Source organism: Dipodomys ordii, unplaced genomic scaffold (assembly GCF_000151885.1).
Source record: "Dipodomys ordii isolate 6190 unplaced genomic scaffold, Dord_2.0 Scaffold1, whole genome shotgun sequence".
NCBI classification, from domain to species: domain Eukaryota; kingdom Metazoa; phylum Chordata; class Mammalia; order Rodentia; family Heteromyidae; genus Dipodomys; species Dipodomys ordii.
Window position 1 is genome coordinate 25,040,173 of NW_012267217.1, and position 14,022 is coordinate 25,054,194.

The window sequence follows — 14,022 nt, forward strand, 5'->3', positions numbered from 1 at the left end:
GTGAGACAATTGGGTAATATTTTTTACCAATAGAAGTAGGAAAACAAAGACACTTTGGTATCCCAATATGGTTTGTTTTGAAAATAATGAATTTACTGTTTGATGGCTTGGATTATCTCTAAAATCTGCACTTTTCCCCACCTGCGATATAATAAATGGTGTTTCACCTAGGAGGAATATGAGGCTGATACATGAAAATTCCAGGAGTTTGATAGTGAGAAAGTAGTGATAGATTAGCTGGGGAATACTTTTTGTTTGGTGCTAAGGATTGTTAACCCAAGGCATTGTATATATCTAGCACATGTTCTGTGAGCTCTGTGGGCACATTGCTATGCCCTTCCCTTCCCCCCCCCCCAACCCCCCCCCCGAGAATATTTTAATATGGCTTCATTCCAAGAGATTTGATCTTTAAAGTTGGGCTTCAGATTTCTGAATTATCAGTAAACTAGTTTACTGACTGTAGAATTCTTCTTAAGTTTATCTGGATCTAGTCCCTTGGTTTGTTAGAACACATTTGTCCATTCTTGTTCACGAGATCATTTTTCCTGTGTTGGATGAGCACTCTGTACTAGGCCTTTTGGGAAGCTCTGGGAATAACAGTAGTCATTCACAGTCCAGTTCTTAAGCCTTCGGTGTATACCAGGGGCCAGCAAGTTTTGTTGCTTTTATTTTGCTTTATTTTTTGTTTTAAAGGCCCAGATAGCAAGTACATTCAGGCCCTGTAGACTTTGTTGCAATTATTCAGCTTGTTTTGGTAGCATAAATGCAGCCACAGAACATATGTAAATGAATGGGTATGCTGTCTGCCAGTATAATTTTATTGACAGAGTTAGACTATGAGCTGGATTAGGCTGAAGGTCATAGTTTTTCGACCTCTGTTCTAGTAGATCCTTAAGAAAAAAAAGAAAAATTCAGTGAGAAGGACCTAGGATGGATACAGCACTGGATTCTGTGCAACATATGGAAAGAGGAATCTGACCCTTATGGGCTCCAGGCATGGCCATGCAGGCCACCTGAGATGGTGGTGCTTCACTAAGATTAGAAGGTGTGTAGAAATAACCAGCAGAGGAGGAAGAAATTGCAGGGAAGGCATTCCCGTGTGTGAAGAGCAAAGTGTTCTAGGGAGAGAAAACACGAGAGGGGTGGAGAGCTGTTCTTTCTCCGCCAGTGGCCATTTGGATATGATAACATCATTTGAGGGCCATACAAAATGATCAATACAGGCAAGCAGACCTCAAGAAGCCAACCAAATGATTTCAGGGGTCTGAGGACCAAATGTTCCCCCCACTTCTACCTAGTGGCCTGGCTGATAATAATGAAAGACTCAAGGAAAAGGTGAGAAGACATCTTCAGCTATAAGAATCAACATGTTCTACATCGTTAAGGATTATTACTCAATGACAGCTGGAACTGAAGCCCTCCTCCATGAAAATAATACACAGTTTCAAGGCTTAAATAATTACATAGATACAGAGCTTTACATTCATGAAAATGACTGGACCAAAGAAACTGTAATGGGCTGAGTGGCTTCCTAAAATGAAGTCACTGAACAAAAGTCTGGGAGCATGAGCTTAGAGATAAAGGCCAGCCAGCCATGAGGGCAATTCAGCCTGCTCCCAAGAGCTTTCTCCACCAGGATAAGATGTCTGCCTCTTCCTAGGACTGCCATGTTTTATATGCAAAGTTTTGTTTTCATCTGCTATTCTTCTTAACGACCTCCACTCTCACCACAATATTCTCGCCACCTCTGGGTGCCCGTAGGGGGTCCTAATGTAAAGAGAAAGGCTGGAAGAATGTCTTCTGCTTTACAGTTGGTCCCAGATGGGTGAAGGTTAGATTTAGGGTTTGTCAACCTGAAGATGATGTAAAAGCAATAGACAAGCCTTCTGTCTTTCCCTTTCAGTGATGATCCCCCACAAATTACATGAGACAGTTGACACTGGATATGAGACAGGCTTTGTGTTCGTTGCCCAATTGTAGGCTAATATAATATTGTTCTGTGCATGTTTGAGGTAGTAGGTTGGGCTCAGCTTTGATGAGGGTCAGTAGATTTAGGTATATTTTCAACTTAAGGGAAGTATTAGGCTGTGACTCCACCCCTAGATGCTGGGGTACATCTGCACTCCTTATGACTAACCATAGAGTTAAAAGAGAGTAGTATCTTGGACTCTAAATGTATTCTAGGAGTACAGAGACCAGGATGGGAAAAGATGCTGGCTAGAGAAACATGGACCTGAGAGAGGGTGATCTTAACATAATCTGTGAAGTGTGTGAATATGCTTTTGATAGGAGGCAGAGGCCTTAGCCCTTCCCTTCTATGATCACCCTTTACCAAAAGTTCTGCTGAACCAACACTAATTGGTGACATTGGCCAGTTCTTGGAGGAACCAGGCCATTCTCCAGCGGTGTCAGCAGAGACTGGGCTGTGGACCATGACCCTAGAATTCATGCACACTTGGATTAGATATCAGAAAACAGAACTTGAGAATCAAAATACCTTGTTTATTGTCTTACACTAATCCCTTGTTTTAAAATTTATATTTTTGTGCCATATTGTATTGGTCTCAATATTTTTCTTGTTGAGTCATATGAAGTCCTTTGTACTTTGATATAAATACTTGTACACTTTAGTGTTTTACTAGACTGATTTTTTAAAATTTTTATTGTTAAGATGTTGTACGGAGGGGTTACAGTTACATGAGTAAGGCAATGAGTACATTACTTGTTGATCATTGTTACCCCTTCCCTTCCTTGTTGTTGTTCTACTATCCTTTCCCTCCCCCTGATTCTTTTTTTTTTGACAAAGAAACTTAAATATTTTAAGCAAGGAATTTTTTTTTATCTTTTCTTTGGTAAGTTTTTAATATTCCTCTTAGAAAATCTTTCCCCATCCGTTTGTCAGAGAAATACTAAATATTCACGTTCATTGAGAACACTTTTTTTGCATTTAAATTTGAACTTACCTTGAAATCGTTTTTAGTATATAAAGATTTATCTTCCTTCCAAAAAATAGTTAACATCAGGAGCCTAATTATAGTGGGTATTTCCTATCCAGATGTTAAGCTAGGGAAGCCATAAGAGAGTGAAGACATGGCCCTGTCCCTTGGCAAACAAATGTGGGCACTGACACCTGACTGCAGACACCCCCTCACTGTGCCCCAAAGGATGACTCACCATTTCCTCCTGAAATGACCTATTGGCTCACAGCTCAGAACTAACCACCTTCCTTTCTTTGGTTGGATTTTAGCCACTCTATTAGTGAGCACAGTAAACTTACATGCTCTCCTGACACACTGCTGACCCTGTCTGGAGCCACAGCAGCTACATGAAGTCATGCTCAAAACTGAGCGTTAATGAATCAGCCGACTTACGTCTTGGGGTCTGGAGTCAAGTCTGAGATGTTTAAGGCCTATGGTTCAAATTTGAGATTTTCTGTTTAGCAAAAGTCAAGGAAAAGCCTGGGGAGAGAAGAAGTATGAAGAAGAGGAAGAAGAGGAGGATGGTGGTGGTCCAAGATCCGCTGACATTTTGACCCAGTGAAATAGATTATTGGAGATAATATGCATGTCTTTGAAGTTCTTCTTAAGATTGTGTGGTCGTTTGGGGAGTCCAGCACATTGGCAGCAGCAGGAAGGATTGGTTCCTCAGCAGGTATCATGTGAAAGGAAGCACTCCTGTGCCTGGCATTTGGCTTAATGAAAAACATGTACTTCACCACCTAGGCTTGATGCAGACCCCACGTAAACTCTCCTTGACAACAGTGCAGTGAGCCTTCAAGAGGAAGGAATGCCCGTCATGTGACAACCTGTTATGTTCAGTAAAAGAATCGAGGTGTAGAAAGATGCCACATGATCCCACTTATATGATGGATCTAAGGGTAGTGATCTCTTAGGAGTTGCTAAAAAAATAGCATGGTCATGACCAAGGGCTGGGGCCAGGAGATGTTGGTGAAAGGGTAAAAACTATCATCAGTTAAATAGGATAATTAAGTTCAGGAAATCCATTGAACACCATGGCAATTCCAGTGAATAACAATGTATACTTGAAATTGCTGAGCTGGGAATGTATTTCAGCAGAAGAGCATTTACCCTAGTACACACGAGGTGCTGGGTTGGATCCCTAACTCCTCAAAAAAATAAATAAAAATTGCTAAGAGAATCTGGGTACCACTGGCTCATGCCTGTCATCTTTGCTATTCAGGAGGCTGAGATCTGAGGATCATGGTTCAAAGTCAGCCTAGGCAGAAAAGTCTGTGAGACTTTTTATCTCCAGTTGACCACAAAAAACCCAAAGTGACTCAAGTGGTAGAGTACTAGTCTTGAGCACAAAAGCTCAGGTCAGCGACCAGGCCCATAGTTCAAGCCCCAGGACTGACCAAAAATAAAATTGCTAAAAGAGTAGGTTGTAAGTGTTCTCACTGGGAAAAAAATGTACATGAGGTAATGGATATTTAATTGTCCATTAAAAATAAGAAAAATAAATTGGTGACCACCGGGCAGTAGAGGACTCATGATTATCATTCATAGTGGAATGTTTTTCCTACCAAGGAGACAGACTTACAAGAGGAGCCCCTTATAGATGACATCAAAGCAGAGCCAAATGCCAACGACATAAAATTCCTTCATCAAGGTTCTTGTATATCACTGTCTGGAACCCTAAAGGCTTTGAACACAAAAGTGACTTGTGTTGTTTATTTTCCTTGAGTTATATGCACTGGACATTCCCCGAGAGCCAAAATGCACCCTGAGGAAGTAGTAGAGCATGTGTGTCTTTGACAGTTTTATGAAAGAGCCTGAAAAGAGAAAGAGCTATTGAGAACGGTGGTTAACATTACTTATGGGTAATATATGCATAAACCTTTATGAAAGGATGCTAGATGCCCAGCATGGCTACATTGCAGAGATCACAGGACATAAAACCATGAAACCAGTATAATGGTGTGGTCTGTTCACATGAGTACTTGAGTTCCTTTTAGATGTGTTAACTTTAGAAGAATGGAAGCTATTGCTATTCCTGTCATGTGGTTCTAGTGGACCTGGTAGTTATTTATTATGAGACTTTTCCTCCATATTTAGATCTGTTGCAGATCTGTTCAGAGTAGTAAGCAACCTTTCTGGAACATTACCCCAGTCATTGTTTCCCTGCAAACGCAAAAAGAAGCCTTTTCCCTGAGTTGGCCCAGCAAGGGAAGGAACACAGACTAGGGAGCTCCCCCAGGTCTGTGATGGTGTGCCAGTCCCATTGGTGATGGAGCGAGGTTTTACTGTTAAATTGGATCATCTAAACATTGGTGTTTTGTTCTTTTCCTTTTAGGAAAAACTATGTCTGCCCCATCACATCCTGGAAGAGAAAGGCCTGGTCAAAGTGGGCATCACCGTCCAAGCATTACTCGATGTCACCACTGTCACCAAGGCTCTGTTCACATGAGACCAACCTTCTCCTCTGAGTTGACTCAGACTCTTCCTCCATCAGGGATCCTGGACTGGGCTCCTGGTATCCATTGCTTCCTCTTCCCCACTCTCCGCCTGTCACTTCCTGACTAGTTGCATGGACAAGGTTTTCAGCCAAAGGGAGGATTTTCCCCCCTTTCAGAGCTGACCTTGGCTTCCAAGGCTGAGACTTGACAGGGATTCATCTGGAAGCCAGAGGGGGGAGGCTGGTGGATAACTAAGTTAGCACATCATTGCCTTTTTCAACCTCCTACATCCCTTCCACACTCACCAACTGCCATTACCAAAACAATGCCAAGCACAACTGTTACACAGCAAGATGCATCTGTTTTATTAAAGCCAAACTTGTTACAGATTGAGTGGGGGGAGGGGGGCGGGAGGAGGAGACACAATCAGGTTTTTATTCACCACCAAATTCGTCAAGATGTTTCTTGAGACCATTGCCTTTTCAAAAGCTATTTTCGACATACAAAATATTTATATAAATATTATTTATTAGTGAGTTGTTATTCATCCTTTGGATGCAAATTGTAAATTAGGAAACTATTTTATTACTGCTTTTTTGTGGTTAAACACTTTATTTTAATATTATAAATATTGAGTTATTTTCTATCTTCTTTGGTGTGTAGTAGTTGTAGCAGTAATCATGTTCCCTGGTGTCTGTAACTCAGAGAAGAAAAAGTGAAGCAAAAAGCAAAACAAAAACCAGGTGCTTCTATTACAAAGAACTGTTTTCGGGGGAGGCATTCTTTATACTTTGGTTTGTGGAACATTGGTCTTATTTATATTTTTGCATTCCATGCAGTTGCCTACATTCCAGCAGCCTTGTTGTCCCCCCATGTAATGAACTGACTGAAATCAAGAGAGCACCCCAAAGTTATTTGTAAATAGCTGTGATGGGAAAAAAAGACATATTAAACTTGAAGAAAAAAAATGTGAACAATTACTATTTTTTTTGATTTATAACTTCTTTTGCTATGCACAAAACATTCAACTTGTAACACCAAGAAGTAAGCAGTGTTAACATGATGAGTCTCCAAGCATGATGTTGCACTGTAACTTGGGTAATTAAAGAGAGTCTGGTACCAAAGGTAGATAATGAGGAAAAGGTATGGGAAAGTGGAAGTGAGTGAAAGTTGTTTTAAGGGAAATTTGGGCTGAATGGTCAAAAATGGCTTTAGGCATGGAAGACGTGGGTCAGTACTGCCAGTTGTGAGAGGAGGAAATGATGCTGAGAAGCAGATGTGCCTGTTGGTTAGAGTTTAGTTGGTGGTTTTGCACAGTAGTTTCACCAACACTGCAAGATTCATGACTTCTGGGGTGCAACCTCAGAAGTGAGTAATTCATCTGTGAGCTGATGGGCAGCTCCAGCCCCCTACCCCCACCCCAGATCAGCATCAAAAAAGGACACGTAAGTAGAGTATGTGAGGCTGAATGGCCAGGGAGGGAACAAGGTTAAACACTACAGGACTTAAGAAGACCTAGCCAAGGGGAGGAACCGTCCATGTGGGTCTGGGAATTTTCCCAGAAGGCATAGCAACTCATACTGGGCAGTAACACACCTGTATATGTGCTACAGTGACAGATAGCTCAGCCATTCATCTTTCAAAGTCCTGTTAGTGCTGACTGTACTTTCACTGCTGAAAAGCCATAGGAAGCAGCAGTAGCCACCAAGAGTCAACATGAAGGTGAATGCAGAAGAGAAGACATGAGGAAGACGTGCACATTGACACCAACATCCATCAGCCAATGCCTTGGAAACTTAGATTGGCAGCTAGCAATTATTTCCTATCAAATGTACTGTGCACTTTAACCTAACTTAAGTATATTAGAATATTTTCCTGTATTGTCAAATCCTTTAAGAATGTAAAGACAAAAGGCATTTTGAAAGAAGAGTGTATACAATGGAAGCAACCTTCAGAAGTCAGTTCTATAAATAAGAATTTAGACTGCTGGCTGTACCTTCCTGGGCATTCTGATTAAAGTGTCCGGAAATATTTTTTATATGTATATATTGGCAACCAGAGGCTCTGTAATCATTGTTTTCAGAGATCTTTCTTTCAAAATTAAACTGTTTCTTTTGATACTCATTTTCAGTACTTTCTTGAAGTTGGCTGTATAATACAAATGGTTTTGGTAGTGTGTAAAATGGCTTTTCTTTTCATTGCAATTCTTTTACAGCTAAGATGTCTTTATGATCCTTGTACACTGTTTATATGTGCAATAAAATGTGCATGGCTGGCAGACTGTACCATAAGCAGGCAGAATGTATATAGTGCTACGTCCTTCCTTTTATTTAACAGCCATTAAAACTTTGAATTTGTACAAATCATCTTCTGACTCACCCATCTGATGTAAAGGCTGGTTGGCACTCATCCCATACAAAAACTTAGGACGTTATTGCTGAAAGAGATTGTGTGTGTGTGTGTGTGTGTGTGTGTGTGTGTGTGTGTGTGCAGGAACTATATACTATATATAATAGTGGAAAGTGTATATATGTAAATAAAACTATCGATATATGTATACACACACACACACATTCCCCTTCTCCCACATGCACAATAGCTCTTCTCCAAGGTTTTGTTTTTCATGATTTGTTATTCATGGTCTTCCCCAGTCCAAAACTACCGGTAATAGTCTTGGTCTGGTTTGGTTTTATGTGCTGGTACTAGTGCTTGAAGTCAGGGCCAGGTACTCTTGCTTGGCGTTTTTATTCAAGGCTGCACTCTTCCACTTGAGTCACACCTCCACTTCCAGCTTTTTCCTGGTTAATCAGTCATCAGGGTATCATGAATTTGTCTCCCTGGACTGGCTTCAAATTGTGATCTTCAGATCTCAGCCTTTTGAGTAGCTAAGAATACAGGCATGAGCTACCAGTGTCTGGCTTTGATTGCATTGAGAGACTACATTCCTTCACATTTCTCTATGACTGCTATTTGAATTTATTGTTAGAATTATTGTTAGTCTCTTCATGTAATTTATAAATTAGAATATGTATATACTAATATATCAATGATAATCTAATCATATGATATTCTAATCTATATCTGTCTATCTATGATTCAGTACTACCCGCAGTTTCAAGTATTTGCTGGGAACAGATTCCTCATGGATAAGGGAGTGCTACCCATGCATGTGTGTGCACACGTGTGTGTGTGTGTGTGTGCACACAATTATCCTTTTCTCCCAAACTTCACCTTCCCTGGAAGCTTACAACATGCATATAGCAGAAGCAAACTTGCTATGCTGAGATTGGGGCAGGGATGGAAGTGGAGATTGAGGATTCCCATGTATCCCACGGTCATACTTCCAGACACATCTTGGAGGATGCCTTAGTTCCTTAGTTCATGCTTAAAAATCGTAGCATCGGGTCCTCACACCTCAATTGCTCTCACGGAATGGAACACAGCTGCCTCCACTATGCCTACCTCAGCTAAGCCAGGGTCTTCCCTCCACATGCATTCATCCTTTGGTAAAAGAGCAGCTGCTGTGAGAAACTTGTGTCAAAACACTTAGCAGCAATGGTTTCCATCTTTTTGCCCCTTCTTACATATGACACAGAGACTCAGGACCACTGGCCTGAGCAGGGACCAGTGCCAGGTCTTCTGTATTAAAGATATGCATCCAACTAGTCTAAAACATTTGTTTATGGATTGTGGTGCTTTGATCTGAGATGTTGCTTCTGTGGCACACCCTACAATCATCTTCCTTCTGCATTAAAGCAGCCCAGGCATTTCCCTTCCTAAATGGCTGGGGCAAGGAGGAAGGGTACAAGGGGAAGGGGAGGAATAGTTGAAGGACAGGAACACAGGATCCTCATGGGGCAAGTATCTGGTCCATCAAACAGTTGAACCATGCTATTAGCAACAGCTAGGGACAGCCTAAATTTGCCCTGGGTGAAGTTGCAATAATCCCTAGCCTTCCATCTTCCCCAGGAAGTCAGCACATACACATTCCAGTCAAGTCTGGGTCTCACCTGGTCTGAAGGCAGGGAATTTTCTTCAGAACAGGCACTCCTTGAGTGTGGAGAGCTGTGAAAGGCAGGGCTCCACTCCAAGCCACGCCCTTCCCCCTCCCAACCCCGGCCCTGTGCTCCCTGTACCAGTATTTTCTCCTTTTTCCCCCCTGCAGTTGTCATGTGTGCCTTATTAGAGCAAGGTTGCCCATTTGCTTTGTTCTCTTGCTGACTGCCAGATGTCCTTAATACTGTTGGCATATAGCAGGTACTGAAGAGAAGCCAGCTAGAACAAAGGTAAGAGATTATAATGTATACCTCTGAAATTCCCCATAGTTCACCAGCACATGGTCCTGGGAGTCACCCCTGCCTCACAGTTGATTTTCCTTACATTTGACCAGTAAATCTCTTCCTCAAAACTATAGTTTGACAAGTTTTTCTCCAAGGTGGATGCGTTGGAAATTTAATCCCATGTGTAGAGTGTTAGGTCAGTGGTGAAGACATTGTCCTGAATAGGGTAATTGGTTTATTGCAGGATGGTGTGAGTTCCTTCCAAAGAATGAGTTCACACCTTTCTTTTCTCTCCCATGCAGTCTCTTGTCACCATTCAGTAGTGCCTTATGCAGCAAGGAGTCCTACACCTGATCCAGCCCCTCAATCTTGAGATTAGGTGAGGTCTATTGGGAGGAAGTGAAGGGGGGGTGTTCTTGAAGTAGATATGAGAGCTGGCCTTCCTCTTCCTCTCTTTTGGATCCCTAACACCATGAAATAAGCAGCTTCCTCTCCCCTGTACTCCTCTCCTCCATGATGTTCTTCTTTCTTTCCCCAGGCTCAAAAGCAATGCCTGGGCTGGGAAGGTGGCTCAGTGGTAGAGTGCTTGCCTTGCATGCATGAGGCCCCGGGGTTGATTCCTCAGGACCACATAAGCAGAAAAAGCTGGAAGTGGCACTGTGGCTCAAGTGGTAGAGCTCTGGCCTTGAGCTGAAAAGCTGAGGGACAGCATCCAGGCCCAGAGTTCAGGGCTATGACCAAAAAAAAAAAAAAAGCAATGCCCACCCTCCCTCCATCCCCCCAACTGTGGATTGAAACCATGAGCCAGAATGTTTAACTTTTCCTCTTTCAAGTTGATATACCAGGTATTGTTTTCTTTTGTCACAGTAATGGAAAGCTAACACACCTAGCAAACATTCTTGCTTAGCAACACGGCACACTAGAGCACATCAGTAGTTTCCCCTTATACTCACAGGGCTGACTGAGGTGTGCAGTTATTCTGTGGTGGGGCATTATGAGATCATGCTGCTTATCACTGGCCCAGGAAAAGAGCCACCTTCAAAATTCAAAATATGTTTTCTTACATGATGCCTATTGCTTTCATTATCATTGTAAACTTGGAAAATTGTAACTCAAACTAGTATATGTTGAACTCTGTGTAGCTAAGAAATGAGTTACTGATATTCATTCTGGAAGGCCTGGTCTAGTTTGCTTTGTCTAATTGAAACACGAGGTGGCAGTGTTTTACTGAAATGGTTTTGGAAGAAACCTAAGAGCACACTTGAAGAATTTGGAGCTCAATAGCATGAGTATAGTTAGTCACTAACATCTGAGAGGTGACAATTTCACCTGGGCATCTTCTTTTGCTGCATTTCACAGCCCTGGAGGTTAAATGCTGTAAGATTCTTGTTTACTCCATTTTTAGATAAGGACTCAGCCATAGACTAATTAAACGGATCTGCTCAAAGCACCTTTTGGAAGCAGACCCTGTCTATCTTGTTTTCTTCTCAAGTGTCTCTCATGCAGTATAATCTACAAAAAATTCCATCAGAAACATTATGACTCAGCACTTAACTTCTCAGGAGTATAAGCAAACTAAAAAGCATGAAGTTGTGTGACTGGCCCTTAGCATAGAAGTTGTAAGCACAGTCTTTTCTTTCTGATTTTAAAGATTTACTAAGCATTAATGTTCAAACATAGCATTTTACAATTCAAAAGATACACAAATGATTTGCTTATTAAAAGACATTATCCATTAGAAGTCAAGCCTCTTTGACTCCTGTCCTCTATTGTGATGCATTCCTTTTCTTTTCCATTAAGTAACTGCCTTGACTTCCAGCTGGATACTTTCCTGTGAAATACATTATGGTTTGAATGCACAATGTCACCCATAAGTTCATGTGCTAAGTGCTCGGCCCGCAGTTAGTGGCACTATTTCTTTTATTGTAGTTATTAAGTAGCTATACAAAGGGGTTACAATTCCCTAAGTCAGCTAGAGTACAATGCTTCCTCGTCAATGTCACACTTTTCTTCCTTCTCCCTCATTTCCATCCTCTTGACTCTACATAGCCTCAAGTTACATAGTTCTATTTTTACATACTGTAAATTGAACATAATTACAATTTACTAACCTTTCCCACTCCTCAAAACATGTTGGGGGTACTCTTTTGAGAGCTTGAGAAAACCTGGAGGTGGACCAAGCTGGAGAAAGTTGATTGATTACTGGAGCTACATCTTGCTCTGTTTGCCATGAAGCAAATGGCCTCTGCCACATGTTCCTACCACCAAGATGTACTATCTCACTAAGTCCCCAAATTATGGTGCCAAGAGACAACAGACTGAACTCTTTGAATGTGTAAGCCATGTTGCTTCTTCCAGGTATTTGGCCACACTGATGAGGATTAGCACAGAAAACTAGTACCAGAGAAGTGGAGTTGTTGCTGTGACAAAATCTGATCATGTCAAAAAAAAATCCCATTAATAAGAAAGACCTCTCTGAAAAAGAAATGCAAATCAAAACATTGAGATTCCTCCTCACTCCAGTTAGAATGGCCATTATCAAGAAAACTAATAACAGATGGTGGTGGGGATGTAAACTTGTTCAACCATTCTGGAAAGCATTATTGAGGTTCCTTAAAAGCCTAAACATAGAACTCCCCTATGACCCAGAAATCCCACTCCTGGGCATTTACCCAAATGACCATAAACAAGGTCATACTAAAGCTACCAGCCCAACCATGTTCATTGCAGTATTATCTACCATAGCTAAGATATGGAATCAACCCAGATGCCCTTTAGTTGGTGAATGGATCAAGAAACTATGGTATATGTCAATGGAATTCTATGCTTCCATCAGAAAGAATTACATTGCCCCATTCATAAGGAAATGGAAAGTCTTGGAAAAAAATATTAAGCAAAGCAAACCAGACCCAAAGAAACATAGGCTGTATGGTTTCCCTCATTTGTAGTAACTAGACTATGTCTAGGATATTCTTAGCAGAGGAGCACAATGGCTCAACACCTATGTGCACTTGACTATATAAAATGATGTTTATCAAAATGAACTCTAAGAAGTGGAAACAAGGGTTTCTCCCCCTTGTGTGTGTATTGTTTGCAGTTGTCTTTGTTGTTCCTTTAGTTTATTCTCTGTTGTCACTTTTTGATTTCTGTACCCTTTGTCCAGCAAGTTTATCTGATTTGGGGAAGGGAAAGGAATCACAGAAACAGTGGGACAAAGGGTAAACCAATGTAACAGTGATATTCACCAGACACTGTGTTGGAAATGAACTTTACAACCTGGGGAGCAGGGGAGCTGGCAGAGGGAGAGAGGAATGGTTCAAAAGAACTCATGACTGTACCTATGTAACTGCAAACCCTCTGTACATTACCATTACAATTAAAAAAATCTGACCATGTGGTTCTTAAAAGCCTTTGCAACTATTTGCAGGTGCAAGTTTGGACAAGTGAGCTAGAGAAGCCCAGGTAAGCACAGCCATGGGTAGAGCACTGAGAGAATGTGGACAGTAAAGCTTGTATTCACGAGGTTTTGGATGAGAACAAAAACTCTACTAGGAATTGGACTAGAAGCTACATATATTACATTCTGGCAAAGAATGTCTCTCTGTTAGTCCATGTCTTGAAACTTTGTGGGAAGCTAAGTACTACTGACTGGCTGGGTGCTGGTGGCTTCAGTTTATAATCCTAGCTACTTAGGAAGCTGACCTGAGGATCTCAGTTGAAAACCAGGCAAAGCAAATTCTCCAATTAACCTGTAAAAAAGTCAAAAGTGGAGGTGTGGCTCAAATGGTAAAGCATGAGCCATGAGTGAAAAAGCCAAGGGAAAACTTGAGGCCCTGAGTTCAAGCCCTAGAGACTACTCAAAAAAATAAAGATGATGGACTAATTAATCTGGTAGAAGACAATCATTAACTGTACAAATAAAGCAACTATTTTCTTATAATGTTATGCCTATTTTGTGAGGGTAGTCCCCAGTTAGTCAATCTAATCCTAATGTAGGTATTATTATGAAGACAATTCAGCAGAAATAAAGTTCTATATTAGCTGACTTAAGTTAAGGAAAAGATAGTGGGTCTCCCTCAATCAGTGAGAAGGTATTAAAGGTGAGGTTGAGGCTTCCGTGGGAAAGAAGAAATTCTGCCTACAACAGCCACTTGTGCTCTTGCTTGTTCCCTCTGTCGTGACCTTCCCTTCTCCACCTGACCACCATTTGGAATTTACAGACATCACTTTTCTTGGTGAGCTCCAGTTAAGCTTCTGCATGTGACTAAAGGAAAATATTCATAGTAACAAAAATTTTGTAAGTCTCCTTAGTTGGCCACTTGTAAA

At 41.3% G+C, this 14,022-nt stretch overlaps 1 protein-coding gene across 2 annotated transcripts in view; it reads left to right on the forward strand.

Moving 5' to 3' along the window:
* Positions 1 to 7,782, forward strand: part of Lrch1 (leucine-rich repeats and calponin homology (CH) domain containing 1) — a 167,005-nt gene extending 159,223 nt beyond the window's left edge. For both annotated transcript variants that reach the window (XM_013010369.1, XM_013010377.1), the window contains exon 19: positions 5,314 to 7,782. In XM_013010369.1, coding sequence (XP_012865823.1) covers positions 5,314 to 5,427 — 114 coding nt within the window. In that variant the 3' untranslated portion in view covers positions 5,428 to 7,782. The remainder of the gene's footprint in view (positions 1 to 5,313) is intronic.
* Positions 7,783 to 14,022: the final 6,240 nt, after the last annotated feature.